General features: G+C 43.8%; 1 protein-coding gene across 1 annotated transcript in view; it reads right to left on the bottom strand.

The window, feature by feature from the left end:
* The window catches only part of CNTNAP2 (contactin associated protein 2), a 1,217,706-nt gene that overhangs the window by 129,751 nt on the left and 1,066,285 nt on the right, over positions 1 to 21,670 (bottom strand). The window contains exons 19-20 of the mRNA XM_069461685.1: positions 15,715 to 15,951; positions 8,553 to 8,686 (exon numbers count right to left, since the gene is read on the bottom strand). Coding sequence (XP_069317786.1) covers positions 8,553 to 8,686; positions 15,715 to 15,951 — 371 coding nt within the window. The remainder of the gene's footprint in view (positions 1 to 8,552; positions 8,687 to 15,714; positions 15,952 to 21,670) is intronic.

Below are 21,670 nucleotides of genomic sequence, written 5' to 3'. Positions count from 1 at the left end.
GAGTTAGGTGTCTTGTTTCCACTTTTTGGAGACATTTCACCAAATATTCCTCTCTGTTCAGAACCAAATAATGAAAACCTGCTAAAATACTTTCCCAAGGGCTAAGGACCCATAGCCCAACCTAAAACCAGATGAGACATTACAAGAGCTAATGAAGTCATGAGGTTTCTGATGTGTGTCTCAATTATGAACGGACTTCTCTGGTTACACAGAAATAGGGAAGGAAAAAAACCGACTCTGACTTATATACAGACCAAATTCATGGGCAAGTTTCCAAAATATGTAGCTCTCTCTTCTCTTCACAGATATCTTCTCTATTCTTACAAGTGAATCAAGCCATTGTAATGTATAAGAAACTAATAAAATATTGACCTATTCTCACCATAGAACTAAACCGGAGTCAGTCTTTGATTAAAGTGGAAAGTTAAGTAGTAATATTCTTTCTGAGAGTCCCAACAGAGAGCGAGTGAATGGGTGAAAGTGCTTCTGGAAGGGAAGAAATTAGAGAGTTCAAATGCCTCATTGTTATTCTTGCAATTGCCTCCCTTCTGTCAAGCACACTTGTACCACACAACCCAGGCTGTGAGTTTATCATCCAGAATAGATAAAAACTATATTAGCCAAAGGGAAGAAGTTACAGTAAATGTAATTTCAAGAGCAGGGCCCTAGGCTAGCTGGGTCAACTTTCTTTATTTGTTCTGACATCCCTAAAAAAATTTAATGCCTCTGAACACTGTTATTTTCTTTAATAAAGGCTTGAACAACCTCTGATATTAAAATTTTCGGGAGTGTTTACATCTATACGCTTTTTAGTATCGTTCTTTATTGGCAGAAAGTTCAAGGGTAATAAAAGCACGCGTTTTTAAATAATTCATTTGAGCTTCACTATCTAATTTCAGTCTGGGCTCCATGTTACTATAGAAAGGAAGGATGCTAAAATGAACAGACAGGAGATTATATTCATGTTTACTTAAAAGATTGAGCTGGAACTTTTATTGGTGTATGATACTGTGTGCTACAAAAACACTGGCCTTAACATTGGACCTCTAAAGTCCTCTTTGATTACAGAAGTTAGGATTTTACGACCTCCCACAAAATGCTATTAGGTCATTTCTTCTAACGACTCCAAAAAAAACATTAAGTCCCAAGAGACTGACTTTTGTGTAAATCTGTTAACATTTTTCAAAAGTTTATAAGGCAAATTTGCAGGAGTGATCTTGGTTTTCTTGCCTGCTTGCAAAGATGGCAAAGAGGCAACTGTGTGAGTGAGGGTAGCCAGTGGAAAAGCAGTCTGGTTATCTGGGTTCTGTGTAAGATCTTGTCTCTTGTGAGCACCGAGACCTTATTCGTCACCTGAATTTCTTAATCTCTGCTTTCTCATCTGCGGTGACCAGCTTTTCCCAATTCATAAGGGTGAGGGTATCAATGTCTGAAAATATTCTGACATTTTGAGCACTACATAACAGGATTATTAAGGCCCTTCCAAGCAGAGAGAGATTTTCTCCGGGCTTGAGGAGATTACTTGAAACTCCTTACAATGGAACACTTCTCCACGTGCAGAAAGTGGTGAACTAGCGCGGCCCTGCCCAGCGATGTTTCACATGGATTAACATACACTGCTGCCCTGTAAGTCCATAGCTGAATTACTTTTCATTTTACTTCTAACAAAATTACGCCAACAATTTTTGATAGAACTCTGCATGTGCCCCAGACTACCGATTTTACAGCATTCCATATTCATGTAGGACTGCGGACCATACGATGTCATATATTTCAGAGTGTTTCTCCAGGTAATTCTTTTTACGGAGTCTTCTCCCATGGCAGTCCTTTTTATTCATGGGATAGAAAGCAGGTTAAGCCTAAGAAGGAATCATTCTCCTAGCATTTTTGTTTAACATTATGTTCTCTTTCAGAACACACATCCTCCCTTCCCTTTTCCTTAGTAAATATTCTTCCATGTCCTCCCTTGCCCCTTACCCACCTGTCAACATCCTACCCTTCCTTCAAGACTTTGCAGATATAGCACGGAACTACTATATTGGTTACTCTATCATTTCTGGACTAACACCTTTTTATCCGTCTGTTTATACATTGTACACAATTTCCTCCACTAGATTCTGCCCAACTCCAAGAACTGTAACATTGTGTGGAGGAAACTTCCCTCCAACTAGCAAGACATGTGTTGTACTGTCATGTTGGAGAGAAAGTTAGTTATTTGTCTTAAGCCTCTGATTTTTTGTTATAGCAGCTAATAAAACCCCAACTAATATATAAATTGGTACCTGGAAGCGGGGTGCTGCCAAAACAGAAGCCTAAAATATGTGTCTTTGGCTTTGTGGTCAGGTGGCAGGAAGTGCAGAAATGGCTGCTAGACGCTGGGAAGACAGAGAAAGGATGGTTTGCAATAAAATATTTCGTAAATCTGTCACCTCACATCGCCTGGAAGGCAGACTAAGTGCCTCTAAGCTGCACCTTTAAGAAAAGTGCTCGGAAAGCGACAGAAGGGTCACGAGTGTCGGTTGCTTCTTGCTGCCCATGTCAAGGAAGAGAGGAGTTCGGAAAGAATTGACCAGTTTCTAAACATCGATGAAAGGGAACAGATAATAGTCCAGGAATTTAGAGCCTTATACCAGAGAGTAAGAAATAACACTGCAAAAACCGGTGGCCAAAAAAGGTGCAGTAAGATTTCTTAGTTCAACAAACAGATGGAGCCTCACGGGTAAAGTTCAAATTAAGGGTCTTTACTTTCCACCCAAGCTGGCCTCATTACATTGAGAAAGAGTCATAGGCATCTGGAAGCAAATGATTAAGTAGGTCCCACATTTATGTCTAGGAAAGAGCTTAGGGCATATTTACAGGCACATGAAACTGATTGGAAGCAAATAGATCAGAAGCCACCTTGGGTTTTCAGGGAATTTTATTGGCCAAGAAACCATAGGTCTAGTCTAGAAAAGGCTCATGAGTGTAAAACAACCCTAAGTGCAATTTGCAACTTCAGGAAATAGACCCTAAAGCTGCACAGTTGCAAGGAACACGTTATCCCCAGTACTTAATTCAGAGCTGGCCATGGCTGATCACGGACAAGGAAGAGCCTCCCAGAGCATGGAGCCACGGAGGCCATGAGAACAATGGACAGGAATTTGGCTTGATGGAGGGACTCCTCGTACAGCCAGGGGGGGAGACGGAAGGGAGCTGGTGGCAGTGGTAGGTCCTCAGAGGACCTACCCAGCATAGAACACAGGACTTTCCTTTTCTAAAAATATATCTGATATAAGACAGAATTTTATTGGGTTAAGCCACTGAGATTTTTGGGGGGTTAGTTTGTTACAGCAACTGGTGTTATCCTAATATTTGTATCTTTCCCGCTGTCCCTAGCATAAAGCACACACTCCTTATTGCCAATGTTTTTAACATTTCTCTGATAAGTTTTAAGATTGATATACAATACATAGTGTAATTAGCAATTGATACAACTGTTTTCTACAAGTTTGTTGAAATTCTGATGAATAGCAGGTAAGAAGTTATCATCTTTAAGAAACAGAATTCAGTGATTTTTTTTGAACATTTGCCTTGAAAATTCTTCATGAAAATAATCAATGTCATGCTCTTTGTGGTCTAAGAACTCAGGGACCTAATCATTATTTGTTCCCGAGGACCTAGAATTATTTTCTAAGAAAGGCCTTATTTTGCTTGCAGGAAATCTGTTAGCTTCGTCTTGGCAAAGATGAGATGGCCCTCCAGTTAGATCAAAGCTGAAATGACACATCCTTGCCATCTGTTCGTTTGATTTTTAGAGAATACGAATCCTGAGTGTCTGTGCCAGAGCAGATATCCCTGAACTCTCTGTTGTCTTCCATCAAAACCCAAAAATATGTGCTAGTTACGGGTGATTACTTAAAGAACACGTAGTTTATCCATTTTCGTTTTCTAGCTAGTTTTATCCTTGGATCAGGCCAGAATATCAGAAAGCTGGCTCATCTCAGCCCCTGCCCCCTTCATCTGCCCATCCTCCCGCTCCACCTCCCTCTCTACAGAATCGCTTGGGCTGAATTCCATCTAGAAGTTACGTTTGACTTTCCTAAGGAGATGCAGCATCCAACAGCCTTGTGAAAACAGCATTTGCCGTAGAAACTCTGTTCAAGGCACTGACTACTCCTCTTCTCGGGGTCCAGTCTATAACTTGGGGGACAAAGGGCCTTCAAGTATCACTACCTTTTTCAAAAATCTGAAGAAATTATAGCAAAACGTCAATTTGTAATGTTTGGATGGTGGGTATCTAGGTATATGTTTCATTATTCTCTGTGCTTTTGCCTATTTTTGAACTCTTTTATAATAACAATAACAACAATATAACTCAATTTCCTATCAGCCAGAGGTATCCACTTTCAAAATTTTGTGAACATCCTTCCAGACCTCTCTGTGAAGTGAGGGTGAAGCGCGTGTGTAAACCGAGAAGTACAGTAGACCTAGTTCAACTACACTGTTGCTAGTTACTGCTTTTCACCTACGGGAGTTAAGTCATAGTTTCTGAGCTTCAGTTCCTGCATCTCTAACATGGAGATAATAATAATGACACATACCTCATAAGGACTGAATGAGAAGATGTGTCTAAAGTGTGTGGCACACTGCCCAGGACACAGTAAGCATCAGTACATGTCAACTGGTAACATGTATGTGATAGTGCATAAGTGGACCATGCTGTGGGCTATTTTCTGTCAGTAAATATAACCCATGGTATTAGAGAAAATGAAAAGAATGATACAGAAAGAAAAGTCTCAATTCTTTGTAGGAATTGGCACACTTTATCTTTATGGGTTGTATACTTCTGACCGCCAAGAAATTCATAGTCAAATCTATGCAGGTGGTAGGACCATGTGACCTGAATCATTATGCTCTATTTCCCCTTGCTGGGGGACTTACTTTTTATGACTTACTTTAATTCTCTACTTTATTTTATGTACTCCCTGTAAACCTCCTTAGATCCCTTGTGCGATGTGGTTGGGAAGAAACAAAGGAAAGAAGGAGGAATTAAAAGAACCATGGATGGCAGGCAGGAAGGAAAGCAGAAAAGATTAGTCACACAAGGCTTTGAAGTTGTTGACTGTCATGTTCAGTTTTTGGATTCATGCTAATTGTCGTGATCTTTCATCGCATACTGGACCTTTTCAGGTGCTCTCTGCCTGTGCGCGGCTTTGTTTATGTTTTGACTGGCGTGAAGCCTTAAATTATTATCCCCGATGCAACTGTGGGTTTTCGTAAATGATGCCAACTGAGGGTTGTCATGGGCTCTGGTTTGCTCTGGTGTCTGGTAACTGCGAGAGTCATTTCTTTATTATTTACGTGGAGATTGGGCACTTTGTTTTTCGGCAGCAAATGTTTCATCCAAGGTCAATTTCCCTCAAGTGCTCAGCACTGTTTCAGAGAGTGTGTGCTGAGGGAATGCAAATTAATGTAATGTTAGCTTTAGCCAAACCCAGCTAGGAAAGTAAACCTGCTTTTAAAGATATCATAAACACTGATAAAGTCATCTAAATTATAAGATGTTTTAGCATGTATAAATGCATGCAAGTTCACCTTAATTCCAAAGGTATCATTTCATAGCACTTTAAAACTCATCTTTGAATTAGTCTCATTTTTGTTCTTTGATTATAAGCAAATTTTAATTTGAAATTATTTAAATATCTCTGTCATTATATATTTTTTTATAACTGGGGGCTATCAGAATAGGTTAGGAACATGTATGTTTTGTATTTTTGTTTGATCATAAAAAATGCAACACACGCTTACAATAGAAAATGAAGAAATACAGAAAACTCTAGAGGAAATGCAACCATTTATAATCCCCTCACACAGAAATGATCACAGTTAACATTCTTGTTACATCTCTTTCCATACATTGTTGAGGTGGTAGAGGTTCTCAAGATGGATTTGTAGATTGTTTTAAGAAAAAAAAATGACTGTTTTTAGAGTTCTAAAGGCACCCTTGGAATTACTTCCAGGCTCTACAAGGCCTCCCTGCCCAGAAGAAAGTGAGGGATGGAGTGAAGCATCCTTGGACCTACTTTTCCATAGGAGGAGCCGCAGGTTTTCTTCCTCGACCACCTTCCTCCTTTACTTCCCTTCTCCCCCAGGAAAGGGAAGGACTGCGGGGAAGACCCTGGCCAGAAGGGAGAGGCTGGGCTGAGAAAGACTGGAGCTCCCAGACTGTGAAGTCTTTCCTACCCACGCTCAAGTGGGCTGAAGCAGCTGGCTTTTAAACGTGCCCAGAAATCCCAGGGCAGTCACGTTACATTGCGTGACAGAGGAGGAGGGAGAGCGGGACGCCCCAACACCTCCGGGTGCAGTTCCTACGGCGGAATTCCCTCTTCCCCTACCTCAGAGCCTTGTGCAGCCAATGTGTTTCATGCCCCCTCACGTCTCCTTCCTTTTTCTGGAACTGCCTTCTGTGATCTTGGAGGAGTCTCCCAATTCCCCACTCTGATCATGAGATTTGATTAGGACCACCAGTCATGGTTCCTCCCGCCCCCAAACGGGGTGAGTACACGACTCAAGCCAGGCCGATCAGAGATGCTCTGGGTCTTTAAAGTCAGAATCAAGAAACTAGGACCTTTTCTTCTGGTAGCAAAATCGATATGAGCCCAGTACTGCTGTGACTGTGTCTCATGATATGGGAAAGGCGGAGCTTGCAGTAAGAGGTAATTAGCCCAGTCCTCAGGGAGAGGCAGAGACCAGGAGAAGGAAGGAGTGGGAGGGCAAGGAAGGGAGGAAGGCAGGAGGGAGCCCGCTGGTATTCTGGTCCATAGTTTCAATCCTCCAGGTTCCCTAGATTCCTTTCCCAAATTTCAATTTCCCAAATTCTCTTTCTTAAATTCTATAATTCTACGACCAACCCTAGGAATTTTCCCCAACAAACTAGCTCTGAATTGCTTTTCTGTCATTTGTAACCAAAAGAATCCTGGGGAATAGAATGAGACTCTGCCCCAAACTTTCTAAGTCCCCTGGATTCTCTGCAGCTCTCTGGCTCCCCCACCGTCTAGATTTCTGGCTTTCTGTGCCCCCAACGCCCAGAGTTCTTCAAATTGTGCAGTCCTCTCCCCTTACTCAGGTCTGGCTCTAACTCGCTGTGGCAGAGGGTGAGAGTTAACCCTGTGAGAGGCTATGGCTGTGGTGGGTCTCTATTATCCTGTCCTTAAAGCCATTTGTTTAGGTCTTTTTAACTTATACTGTTATTTTGCAATGGTGAAATGGTAGATAAATCACTTTCTTTAAAAGAGGTGACAGATTGGGTGGTTTAAAATAAGAGAATGTCTAATCAAAAGCCAATGATGACAATGTTGATAAAATGGTATACCACCATCTGTCTCCTGGATTCGCTGGCGTCTCTGCCTAAAATTGAGTCACGGGTAAAGATGGGTTTGGTTTACTCAATAAAGAATTTGCGGCACCTAATGTGTGCCCGGCGTTGTGTGAGGCTCAGGGACTCCGTCGATCACTATGAGATAACCTTATTACACCGCATTTGATTGACGGCACAGTAAGCTGTAACAGCATGTTGTCATTTACCTAGGAAAGACCTCTCCTTAGAATGCCCTCTAGCATTTACTGCTAAAGGCCACGTGCAAACTCCATATCAAGTTATGAATCTGACATTCACCAGGGCTCAAAAGAGACAGGGCTTGTGCCTTTTCTTTGCAACCTGAACTTCCCACAGCGACCAGCCGCATTGGAATGAGGTCTGAGAGGCTGCTGAACTCCTGCCAAATGACACTCCACTTTACTGACAAAACAGCCTCCTCCTGCTGTTCCCTTTCCTGACAGGTATCTATTTTGAACTCCTAGAGAACGCAGTGACAGTTCCCATCCTTGATCTCTTGGCTCAGCTCCCAGGGAGACCTCCCCATGTCATGTTTTATTCATGGTGTTTCCCAGGCTGGTTTCTTCATTGTGAAAGTTGTTGGGGGGGGGGGGGGCAATAAATGAACCTGAAATAAAATTTGAGCATCATAATAAAACCAGGCTTTGTGTGCTGAAAGCCTGCAACCAGAGGCTGAGATTTTGGGAAAGACTGTGTTTTGAGGCATTTTAAGGCAAAGCCTCTGCAGAGAAATATATATATGTATATATAGTTCTTCATATTGTGTTGGAGGAGTGAAAGAAGTAGGTCAGAAAAACCAAAATAACATTTGCTGGGAAACACGAGAAGTTTCAGACAGCTGAGAGCGAGGTGAGTGAAGATGTGTGATGGACAGAAGAGCAGACTGACGGATACGCGGGTCCAAAACTGGGAAAGCCACAAAGAATACGCAAAGCAAACATTCATTCCATTTCTCCCTAAAAAGGGTGTCTTCACCATCAACTTCATCATTGCCTTTCCTGTAAGACTTACTGTCTTTCTACTTCACTAGTCATGCACCTGTAGGAGAAAGTGACAAGCATCTCTTCCACCTGCTCCAACCCCCCAGACAAAACCAATGGCCAAGTATCACAGGGGATAGAGACTGTAATACTATATCATACGTGATTTATATGCACACACACACACACATATATACCTTGAGAATTATGGTCTTCTCGTGACGGGTGACGTTGACACTGTGGGGCTGTCCGTTGGCCATATTCCTGTGATCCACATCAATATTGTATGGCTCTCGGGTGCCACCCAGGTTGTACCGAATCTGTAAGCTTCCTGTATAAGAAAATGGAAGGAAACTCTGTAATTTCTTTGCTCTAGGTTTCATTTATATGTCACTTTCCCCACCTTGCTGCGTAGGTTTCTAGTAAACTCTGTTTTCTCCCTTGACGTCCATTGACACTGTTCCAGTTTTGAATTCAGATTCAGTAGCTCAAAGACCTACTAATCCATATAGACGGGCAGCACCAGGCTCACACGAATTTATAATCTGCCGACAATGACCTTGGTGACCAGGTCACCACGGCAGCATAAATGGCAGCAAATGGCATAAATGATCCAAGTTGGGATTGTATCTGGGAATGAAGAATGAGAACATATACAATATGGGACTGTGGAGACGCCTGCGGGACCCAGGAACTACACGAGAAATGAAAGATAAACGAGTACAGCGTGCAGGGACGGTCTCACTCCATGAGTGGAGTGCGGTATTGGGCATATAAAGGAATCGTGAACATACAATATTAAAAATAAACATAATTTTAAAAGATAAATATGTGCAATTTGGGGCAGCCTCAATGAGACCAAGAAAACAAAGTACTAAATTTTATTTCAGGTTAAGACTAGCCAAATGCAAATGAAAGGGAACTTAAAGGGAAAGATGGCTTCCCAGGTGCCCCGGGCCACTTCTGCCCCTTAATGACGGTGCACTTTTGCCTCAACAACACATTCTTGTTTTCCTCTGGCTTCTTCCCAACAATGACAAACAATATTAAAAAGACTAATGTGACACTCTAGATCCTGCTTTTAGTTAATCTGCACAGCGAGCATGATTTTTCTTATTTATGATGTTTAAAGATAATCAATTGTTTATCTTTTTTTTTTTTTTACTCAAGTTGGAATTTTCCTAGTGTTAATTAGCCTTTGACATCGTAGAGCTTAAAACCAGAGCCAGAGTCTAGCAGGAGTCTAACCCACTGCAAATCACCTAATGGATTCTTTGTGGCCTCTTTCAGTTCTTTCTAGAGGAACAAAACTGATATTCCAATTTTTAAGTTATAAAATACAACATGGTAATTAAAACTTAGACAGTAAACAGAAAGAAAAAAAAAGAAAGTCCCCTGAAATTCCATCATTCAAAGATCAATACTCTAAAGATCTTGGCCTTCTCCTTCCAGACATTTCTCATGCATTCTCTCTCTCTCTCTCTCTCTCTCTCACACACACACACACACACACACGCGTGCTGCTCTCCCTCATGTGGGCATTCTAGCATCACACTTGCCATCTATATTATAGCATCATGTTCCTGGAGTTGAGAGATACATTTGTTAGAATAATCAAGAGCTAATTGCATTTCCTTATTTTTGTTTTCTGAACAAAATTCAACAAACTCTATTTCTGAGTTTTACTTTAGCATTTTATCTTGGATTTCTCTGCCTGTAGCGTTTCTACCAAGCACTGTTGGTTTTCATCTCCTGCATTTGTCTAGATCCCTGCACTGCACTCGTCTCCATCTGGGTGACCACAGAGCCTCCACTGCCACCTGCAGGTCCTACTGTGACTCCCACAGGAATGAGGCTGCACACAGAGCTCCGGGTTCATCCTCCGCCCACCTGAGCTTCATCATCCTCTCTCGCCTGGGTCACTGGACCCTAATCAGTCTCCTCTTTTGAAATCACCACCCTTGACCTCATTTCACTCTCAAGCAAGTCCTGTCTCCCTCTGCTCTTCATTCCCGCAAGTCCCATAAAAGGAGACGTGCATATTCGCTGCCTCCACACCCCCTCTCCTGCAGCGAGCCCTCAGCCCCGCTCCCCTCGTCACCACCCCATGACGTCACTGCCGCAATACTTATTGAATAAATGATTCAATGGTTTCCCGCTTCTTTGCTTTCTTCTTCCCAATGTTGTTTTTTTTTTGGAAAGTAAAACAAAGATCTTTCCAAAATGCATAACTGATTATTTCACCGGTTCATTTAAAACCCTTCAAAGTCCTCCAGTTATTCACAGGATAAAGCTTATGATGCCCTGTCTGATTTGAGTTCCGTTCACCCTCTCACTTTGCACATTTAAGCTACCTCGGGCTTCTCTTATTCCCCGGAAAATATGATTCTCCTTCCTACCACAGGACCTTTGAATATGCCGTTCTCTCTTCCTGACCTGCTTCCCTCTCCACCTTTCAGAGTTTTACCCTATTTTTTCCCCCTTTGTCTTAAAGCATTAAAAAGAATCCACTAGGAGTGAAGGAGATGATTAGGCAGTTGTTTGACAACATGTGTAAAAATAAGTTGATAGTCTTAAATTTTTACTTGCTGCTTTATTTCTGGTTCTCTGACATCATAGCATCCTAGCCAGTCGTTTTAAATGTATAGCTGTGCTGATTCACCACTTATTCATTTCTTTAGAACACATGTATTTAGCACAGCTTTTTTCAAGGTCTAACAGCGGGCTTTCTCTCTGGGTCCAAGTGCAGAGTCCACTTCTAATGCAGACCACCATCCTGACCCCGTAGCTTGGGCCAGGCACTGCGTTGGATCTGGGGAGGCAAAGACAAGCTAAAGAGAACTGTGGCTGCGAAGGCCAGAGGCAGAGGAACCAGTAATTATGCGAAAAGATGGATATTTTCCTCCCTGCTGTCTCTTTGTCATTGGTCCCTTTAAGTTTCCCAGATTTGTTAAAATCAGTACTAAATTATTTTTGAGATTTTTTTTTTTCTAGCTATCTTGGATTCTGTAAATATGATTTAAAATTCCTATAACTGCTTCACTTAATAACAAAAATTATTTGCTTTGAGAAAAAAGATGTATTGGAACTTTAAATTTATATATTGTGAATATCCATGAACAGTAATAGCAATATTCTTGAATAATCAAATTTAAATGATATGTTTATTCCTTTCAGATAATAGCAGAAGACGACCACTATGTGATGGTAGGGAAAATGTTAATATATTTGTCCATTAAAATAAAATATTATTCAAATGGAGAGATGCTTCACTTCTTGTGTCTCATGTCCACCTCCCAAGTGAATTAAAGCAGTTATAAGGGACCGCTCTTTTATTGGCTGCAGCAAATAACTTGCTTAACAGATTTATTCTCTCCTGGCATCATCATTACCATCAGCAAACACTTAGAGGGCACCTGTTGTGGGCAGGAGATGCAGTGCGGGGAGCTTTTCATCTCTCCGGGAAGACAGGGCATATTTATAACAGAGACAGATAACAATACAGTACATTAAGTGCCAAACAAATGACATTGAAAATAAGTGTAATAGGAGTTTAAAGCAAGGAGAAGTCACTGAAAGGAGATGGGACTTGATGTGGGCCTAGAATGAAAGGCAGGTGTTCGACTAGAGAGGAAGACGAAGCATTTCCAGGTAAGGGAGCATTTTGGGCGTAAGGCCAGGGCACAGATGTGCATAGAGTGCCCGGGGGGCGGGGGGAATGAGTTTCTCTGCATATAGCACCCCCTGAGTATGTGGCAAAATATAGATTAAATTAGTGCACTCCGATCTTCACAGTGCTCCCATTTTACAGATGAGCAAACTGAGGCAAGGAGTGGCTAGCTGGTTGCCCAGGACAACTGGCAAAAGGCAAAGCAGAATCCAACCACGGACAGCCCGGCTCTACAGTCCAGGCTCTTTCCCAGAGGCTGGTGGGTCTGGGTTGGAAGGTTGTGGGATTAGGGAGTCTCTCCTGTTTTTGCTGGAGGAGGGCGCCATTGAGTGTGTAATAGGGATATTATATAATTAACATTAAACAACATCCCTCTGCCATGGTCTGAATGTCCCCCCCAGGACTGATGTTGAAACTTAAGTCTCCAATGTGGCAGGACTGAGAGGCTTTGACTTCATAGGTGGATTCATCCATTTGTAGATTAACGAATTAGTGGGTTAATGGATTAACAGTTATCGTGGGAGGGGAACTGGTGGCTCTATAGGAAGAGGAAGAGTGACCCGGGCTAGCATGCTCGGCCTTGCCATGTGACGTCCCGTGCCACCTCGGCACTGCAGCCTCCACCAGCAAGAAGGCCCTCGCCAGACATGGCCCCTCCATCTTGGACTTCTCAGCCTCCATAACTGTAAGAAGTACATTCCTTTTATTTATAAATTACCAGGTTTTAGGTATTCTGTTATAAACAACAGGAAACAGACTAAAACGATATAAGAAGATAACTCTGGCTGTTGGGGGAAAGGAGGAGGCAGGAGCCACTGGCAGCAAAGAGACGGATCAAGAAGGAATTTTGCAGAAGTGAGGCGCACTGCTGTCCCATGATGGGTAACGGGTGCTGGAGCCTGGCCCCCCTGGCCCCGGCGGACCTGCAGGACGGTGGCCTCCAAACCACCACCCCACCCCTTTACCCCGGTGCCGTTCAAACGTCATCATTTTCTGTGGTGCCATGACATGAACAACATGGGGAAACATGGAGGCAGAAGACATGTGCCTTGGACAGCGGTTGGGAGGGAAAGGACACGGTGACAGTGGAATCCACAGGACATGTTTGCCTGGGTGGCCCACAGAGGGAGGACGGAGCACTGGTGAGTGGCAGAGCGTGGGACCTCAAGCATCTCCCGGCTGTTGGTGGGGGCACCGTCCGGACGAGGCGGGTCTGGCGGGGGCAGGGTCTGGAGAACAGCGACAAGAGCTTCCAGTATACGAAGTTTGAGGGATGCCGGGGCATTTCATCATGACTTTCTATTTTTTTCCCCTCTGATATTTTGATGTAGACCTTATTAATGTTTTTTCCTGAATGAGTTCCTCAACATTTTTCTAACTTTAAATTTCAATGTATAAAAACATACAGTATTTGAAGTATGAAAAAGCTGAATTTTCACTAGTAGTTTGAGGATGGCCTTGCAACCATTAGAAAGAAACCACTTTGCTTTCCAAATGCACCCAGAGTGCTCCAGGGACAGCTGCAGCAGAGAGCTCTGCACCTGGCACCAGACACCAGGGCTTAGGAACCCCAGCCTTGCCCATCACCCACTGGGCGCGAGTCATTCGACCTCTCTGCACTCCAGTTCTGCCAACTGTACAAAGTGGATAAGAATAGTGTCTACACCTCATAGCATAGTTTGGCTCCTATCAATTAATGCATGTGAGACACTTAGGAGAGGGTGAGGCACAAAGTGAGCATCATTAAATGGTGGCCATTAACATGGATTTGATCAATCAAAGCCCTTGCGCACGACGAATGTCCACACACGCAAGCGTGAGTGCCAGCAGCAGGGGTGCAGGCCGTGGGCCTGGGAGGTACCGAATACAGCTGGGGACCGAATTTGAGTGTGGCAGTGACTCGAGAAGCACATAATACAGTACCCACAGGGGCATGTTCATCAAAGTCTTGACAGTCTGAAGGTGACAGCCATCCTCCTGGAGAGGAACGTGAGAAGAAACCAAAGGGTTCTTATCTGCCTGCTGGGAGGTTGGTACATGTGGGTAGAGAACATCAGTGAATTAATAATCTGCTGAACCTGATGCAGAAGGAACGAGCTGGAGAACTCCCGAAGAGTCGGGTTACATCCTTTTTCTCTTGTGCCCTTACCTCCCGACTCTACTTAATATCGTTTTCTGATTAGAAAAGTGACGCTTGTTCAACGTGAGCATTTGACCTGTATAGAAGAGTATTACTCAGGAGAAAACAATCATCCACAACCCAACCAACAGCTGTGTTCACATTATTGCTTTGTTTTTTTTCCTATGTGTAGATTTTTTACAGAGCTAAACCGATACACATTCAAGGCTGTATCTTGGGGTTTTTTTTTTTTTTTTTTTGGTTTAACATTATATTACACAAAATTTCCCTATGTCATTAATCTCTCTTCATAAATATTATTTTAATAGATACATAATATTCTATAAATTGGTGACTCCTTTTACTAGTTTACTAAAGTTGAACTTCTAGGTTCTTTCCAGTTTTTATTTGCACAAATAACACTATGATGCATATCTTCGTGCTGAATCTTTGCCTGATTTTTATATTATTTCTCTGGGAATAATTTCAGAAAAGTAAAATCCTAAGGAACATACTTTTTTCCTCCATCTTTTTAACAAATAGTGCATTGCCCGGAGAGAGAATTTAAGAATCTTCTATTTTTAAAAAACTGAAGCTGAATTAAGTTAATAATTTTTGGCCCTCGTGGAAGAAAATCTTGATCTTTAAGATGCTACAGTGCTGGAATAATCATCGCAGAGCAGGAAGAGACGAGCCATGGGAGAGAGGGCTTCCGCATTTTCAGCTCATAAATCTCCATGGGAAGTGGGTGAGAGAGATTTGTTCCTGCACGCACCTAAAATGTTTTTATCCATAGCAAAAGTGATCTTCTTAAAACTTTAAGCATGTGTGAACGCAAGTTTGCAGAGAGGAAATGGACTCCTCCTTCTTCAGCGTGTTCATACACCCCAGGACTGTTTAGACTTCTCTCTGAGGTCACTGCTGAGGGGTGACACTCCCGTCGTGCAAGCTCACTGGGATGCCTGTTTTAGTGCGCTCGGGTGCTCTCTGGCTCAGTGCACGTTTGCTGATGGAGATGGCCCAGGATATGGCCAAGTGCACATACAGCCCTGCTTTAAGCAACCCTTAGCCCAGAGATGTATTCTGTGAATGTGAAATTCTGAGAGGCTTTAGGAATGAAAACATCTCCGATTTTCTATTTCTACTGAAAGTTCAAATATTCTGTCGGCACCTACTGATACACTGTCATACGCCAGAATAATTTGTTTTACATAAAATTAATTTTACTATTTCAAAGGCTCATCTCTCTTTAGCACCGCAGTGAATGTATTTATTTAATAGGAACAAAAAATAATCCTTACACATACAAATCCAACTCAAGCTCGTGTCACGGGGTTCTTGTAAAGACCTCACCGTGCCTTATCACCCTCATTGCTACAGCACTTTGCTGCAGCGCACTCAACTGGCAGGTTGTTTCCGACTCTCACATACAGAAATGAAGTTCAAAGTCATGTGATTTGCTCAATGTCCTGTGGGAAATAAAGAACAAGCCACAAACAATCCAGACTCTTACTAGAACACTCTGCCTGCCCAAATGAAATGGCCGAAGGCTCGGTGTCCTTGTCCTTACCGGTGGGTTTGACGAGAACCGCCAGGAAGTCCGTGGTGAGGGAGCTGACGTAGAGCAGGATGCAGGGCGCCTTGGTGGTGCTGAAGCTGAAGCCGATCTCCTCCCGGGCCAGGTCCTCGGGGGCGCTGTGCTGCTCGGGGGCGCTCTCCGTCCTGCCGCCTGTGTCCTTGGCACTGACTGCAGGTGCCTGGAAGTTATACCGCAGCCACATCCCCTCTTCGAAAAACGCACCCACATCTGTTAAAAAAAAAAAAAAGAGAGAAAATTGGAAAATGAGGAGAGGTCTGATGTCAATACTAGCAACGTTTCAGACTTGAGCAGACCACTGATTTTACAGCGGTCTCCATGGCAGCTCTTGGGGTGGGGGGGAGAGGCAGGCGCTGGCTCCGGGAAGGGGGTCGGACCGAGTAAATAACAGGCAGAGGACGTTATTTCATCACCATGAATACTCTATCAAAGAGAAAGCATGCAACAGAGTGTGGACATCTGTAAAATTTAAAATAGCAAAATTTAAGAAACTTAAATCATACCAGAAAAAAAGGTCACATACAGTACTCACACCAAATAACCGATTTTCAGATTGAAGAGAAATGCTGAAAATAAAGGCAGTGCTACCACATAAACCCCCGAGATAGAAGCATCCTCTCTGAGACTGAATTTGCTTTGGACATTCACACAGGAAAGCCCTTAATAAACACTAAGCGCTCAGAGGCTTAGAGTATAGGGTTTAAAATCATAAGACAAGAGAGAACTGGGTTCAAATTTGGCTCTGCCATTAATTAGCTGTGCAGCCTTAAGAGAAGTTACTTAACCTCTCTAGGCCTCTTATTTCATCTGTGAAGTGGAAAGTAATTATCGCTCAATAAATAGTACCTCTTGTTGTTATTATTGTTAATAAATTAGAAGAAAGGTCACTATCCCTTCCTGCATTAGCCTTTTCCTAGAGCCTAATCAAGGCTAACTGGCTGACAAGCTCTGTCACCTGCTTTTGGTGCCCCCATTGTTTATGCACCAAAGTTCTAAGTTGCCCCCAACTCCCTGTGAAAGGCTGAGCCACCCACGAAGGTTCGTTTGGCCTTCACAGCTAGTGCTTCATGGTCCTCTGCCTGTGCCTTTTTGAAAGCATCCTGCACGCTTCATTGCCCGTGGGACCTGTCATTCTCATGACACTGGACATCCCACTAAATTAACATGATGCATGATGCAGAATATAGTTTGCAGAACACTGCTCTACATTATAATTAACAGGAGAGGATGACTTTTAATCGGCGTCTTCCATCTGGGAATTTTGACGTTTGTTTGTTCTTGTTGAAGAGGTGAGCACAGAGCAGTGTGGCCAGATGCCGGGGCCACACCGTGGCCTTGCCAGCAGCCAGCAGGGTTAACGTGGGTCAATGGCTTGAAACTCTCTCGCCCTCAGGTTCCTTCTAAAAATGGGGCCTCACAGGGGATTGTGAGGAGTAAATAACTCATGTGTAACACTTAGCCTAGTGCCTGCATATATAAGTGCTCAATAAAGATTATTATTCCAAAGACAGGTTACCATTATCAATGGCGGGTGAGAGGTGTCATTCCCCATCCCCCACCTCATACCACCACACATATGTGTGAAAGTTGTCAGAATCAAAATGAAGTCACTAAATGTTTTTTTTTAAAAAAAATAAAACCCTGACAAATTGAACTGGGGAGGGCCATGGAGAGAGTGGGTTCTCAGGCTTGCATACCTGATAAACAGAAACTATCACAAAAGACAACAAAAAGCACAACCTTGTACAGAGACTATTGCAAACTTTCACAAAAAAATATTTCTGCAAAAGCATTTGCCCAGCAACTGCCTGTCCAACCTTGGACTGGCGTCACCCTTGTTATTGATTTTTGTAGCCAAGGATAATTATTTCAAAACAATTATGTAATCGTCCTCACTTTTTCCTTGAAAAACCTTTGTCTTCCTTTACTTCCCTGCATATGCACACAGTTTACTATGACATGTGCATTCTCATTGCAATAAATATCTTTTCGTTTAGAGCACGCTGTTATCTGGGTTGACACATGCAACACTCCAGTAACGCACCTCGGTGAGAGCCCAGTGCTTCTTGCTGAGTTGTAAAGAAAGAGTTCAGTTAACTATAGGCTCTTACTATAGTGCTATTTTCCCCCCACCCCCGCTCTCTGCTCTCTTACCCCAAGGACTTTTGCAAATGTGTGGGGTTGTCACAACGACTGCTGGGGTGCCACGGCATCCAGCAGGCAGGGGCGAGGGCAGCTGCGTGTCCTGCAATGTGCGGGGCTGTCTTATACAATAAGAATTGTCTTGCTCCAAATGCCAAAAGCATCCTGCTTGGAAAACACAGGATTGAACAAATATTAATACTTAATATATCCTCCTTGCCCGAGTTCCTGGAATGTGAAGATGAACAAAATACGGTCACTGCCTGTGAGGAGCGTTCCACCTAGCAGTGGGCGTGGGAGGACACACAGCAACAATTTGAGTGCAATATGGTGCGTGTTGTGGCGGTTTACGCAGGCGTATGTGATGAGAACCTCACCTCATTGCCTGAGTAGCCAGCAAACATCTACTGGGCACCAACGTGTGCTGAGCACAAAGCCGGGCACTGAGGTTACAACCCTTGCTCTCAGGGAGCTCCTGAGCTGTTGGAGGATTCAGACACACAGACATTAGAATGCAGAGGGGAAGTGCAGGATCAGGTAGACACGGCGGCCCTTGGATCATGGGGGCACCGGCCCTGTCCCCAGGGGCCGTGCAAGACTTGCTGTGGCTAAGACACCTAGGCTGGGATGCAAAGAACCAGAGGCAGGTAGCCGTGTATAGGTGAAGGGGACAAAGATCAACTTTCTAGCTGAGGGAGCTGTGCGCAAAAGCATTTGGCAGTGACAGTCTGCAGCCTTAAGCATCACAGCCCCTGGACTAAGTTCACGTGCTCCTTTTACATCGTCAGTCATTCATTCCAGACACACAAGACTCCACTACACTTCAGGCTGGGTATTGAGGATCCCGTGAGGAAGACACAGGAGAGCCCTGCGCTCAGTGGCTCAGCATCTAGGGGACAGACTGACACTCCTAGGATGGGCCCCTGCAAACCTGTCTAACAGATGGCAGGGGAGGGGAGCAGAGGGAGAGCAGGCAGGCCAGGACACCCAGGGGCAAACACGCTAGGGGGTCACTTTGCCACAGAGAGCTCCTGGCAGAGAATGTGGGGGTCATTGCCTGACAACAGGTTTGGGCCCCACAAGGGTGAAGAGGCGGACCTGGGGCTTGGAGGGAGGGGCGAGGCAGCTAGAGTCGGAGGCCAGGGCATTCAAACAAATCTGAGCAGGACAGGCAGGACCACGTGCAGGGACAGACCAGAAGGCGGGCACCTGGACTTCAAGACGGAGGCACACAGAGCCTGGGCCCCGGGAGGCCAGGTGAGCAGGGGCTGGATCACAGGGGCAGCGCCTCACCTGCAAGAGCCTGGGCTTCCTTCTGTGCTCCAGGCTCCCTCCACTTACTCCATCCCCAGAGAGTACGCAGATCCCAGTCCCTGCCCTTCCCTCAGGCCCCCTGCCTGGGAACCTGTTAAAACGCCAGGCCCCAGGCCCAGAATTTAGCCCAGAGGCTCTGAGTCTGAGGGCCTTGGGAACCAGCACTTTTAAAGGCTCCCAGGTGATACTTATGCACACAGGGGCTAGGGATCCTTGGAGTCACTGGGAAGGCAGGTGCACCTGGGGGAGCAGCTCGCTGCGCGCCCCCTGCCAGGGGGAGACACGGTGCGTCCATCAGCTGAACTAGAGGCAGTTATTCCACGGCAGATCATGAAGGGAAATTCAGAAATGCAAAGATTTTAGATAAGCCAGCCAAAAACATGCCTCAGAGAAAACTTTTGCCGTATTTTAGAGTCATCATTAAAAAGCTTTATGGATTTATGTCAGTTTTGCAGGAAGCGCTATACCATGCTTAAAAGTGTTATCCTGAAACCACATCATAAACCAACCGTTAAACCCAGGCCTGGGAGTGATGTGAATCCTTTAAGGTTCCAAGTGGCAGATTTACAGCTGTCATTTCATTGTTTCAGATTGTTTTACGGAAATGCCAAATCAGGGACTGTAATGCCTTTTAGGAAGGTAATGCTTGCATCCCTCTGAATGAATAACTAACACTGATTGAACAGGCCCCCAAATAACATCATTTCCCTCATTCAGTTATCAAAAAGTATTGATTTAGAGTGCTTGATTTAAGGTTTTATAGTAATATTAGATAGTCTTTTATAATATTCTTTTTTTATAGAGAAAATAGTACATTTTGTATTTAGGTATTCTAAGATGTATTATAAAGAGATTTGTTTAATTATATCATGTTTCTCAAAATTTTGAAATACATTATGCCACCTGTAGCCTTGGGATCATGGAGGTGACAGTTAATTTTCAAGGAGACAAGTAACCTCGTCTTAACTATTTCTTTGTCGTCAACACAGATCATATGTAAATTATCTCTTATCGAGGCAACAAAGTTTGCAAATATTTGAAATAAAATCCACAAATCATTCATCCCAGAATAATACCATAAAAATATTCATCCCTTGGCTAACCAAATCCCGGAGGCTTACAGTGGGGAAAAAAACCAAGCCCCCGCCCCGCCCTGCCCCCGCCAAAACCCTTAAATCAAAACCAAACAGCTGGTACTCACTCCCCAAATTGCTCCTAATCTTTTTCTTCTCCAAGTTAAACAATTCTAGTCCTTTTGCCTTTTCACTTAGTATATATTTTGCAACCTATATTTTTAAAATTGATGTGATTCTTTTTGTTCTCTAACTTCCCTATGAAGACCCAGAATTGAAAGTCCCCAACTTATCAACAGGCTCTTTTCCAAAAATTTACTTTAAAGCCAGTAACTTGCAACTTGGACAAAGTCCCCACAGAAACAATGTTTTCAAAGATGGTGAGTTTGTCAGGAGAGTCCACAGATGCTGAGGCACTCAGGATGTGTAATATTAGTACAAGATAATTGAAGAGTGCCACTGTGTATTGGTAATTAAAATAGAAAAGCAACAACAAAAAAACGTTCAGGCTTATTTTTAATGTAAGAACCCCAGGGAGCTCTGCTCTCACAAGAATTCATCCAATGGATCCCCGGGTATGTTGGAATATTTTAAGTAATTGCCTCTGTGGGAGAGAAGAGTCCTGATTTGTAGTTTCTGCCTATTCTCGTGGTATAAATACTCCCCTTGTCTGGTTTCAAGCTGCCAGCATGACGTCATCGCTGAACAGGGGGTCTAGAAGAGAGGCCCCCCAGACAGGGCCACCCCCCCACCTGCCCCCAGCACGTGGTCTGCTATTCACTCCCTCCATCACGTCACCGGCACTGTCATTCAAACAAAGCACACTTACTGAGCTCCCATGGAGGTGGGCTTCCTTCTTTTTACCGTCTGCTGTAAACAAACACTTTAATATTTCCTTGCTCCTTCCTGCCTCCCAAAGCTCTCCTCTACCTCTTCCTAGCTATCCCAGATTCTGAACGCTATGCACAGCTTCTGCTAAACCCCAGGCGGAATTACCAGGGAGCCACAACCACGCCGGAGGGAGCAGAGGCCTGAGCCGCAGGTCATTAAACTCCTTCATGGCTGAATTCCATTGCCCAGAATGATCACTCTCATTAACTGCTTTTTAATTAGTCATCTAGTAAAAGAGTTAAGTAAATTTTATGGAGTTCTGCTCCTAGGGACCTTGGCCACCATCCTCTGTGTGCATCCTGCTTCTGCATTAGGCAGGCTGGGCTCCTTGCAGGGCAATCTGCACCGCACAGCTCTGTTTAAACTTGTTTCTACTTGTTCTCCCAAGACTCTGCTATCCTGAAACGCAACCAGTTTCTCTCCTGGTCTTACATTGGCAAAATCTTTTTCTCCCCAAGTGTACCGCTCTGAATTTCCTTCCTGAATTATTTATTCTGTTTGTTTGATGT

Source organism: Eulemur rufifrons, chromosome 29 (assembly GCF_041146395.1).
Source record: "Eulemur rufifrons isolate Redbay chromosome 29, OSU_ERuf_1, whole genome shotgun sequence".
NCBI classification, from domain to species: Eukaryota; Metazoa; Chordata; class Mammalia; order Primates; family Lemuridae; genus Eulemur; species Eulemur rufifrons.
Note: the sequence above shows the minus strand (reverse complement) of the source record. Positions and strands in the feature narration are given on the sequence as shown.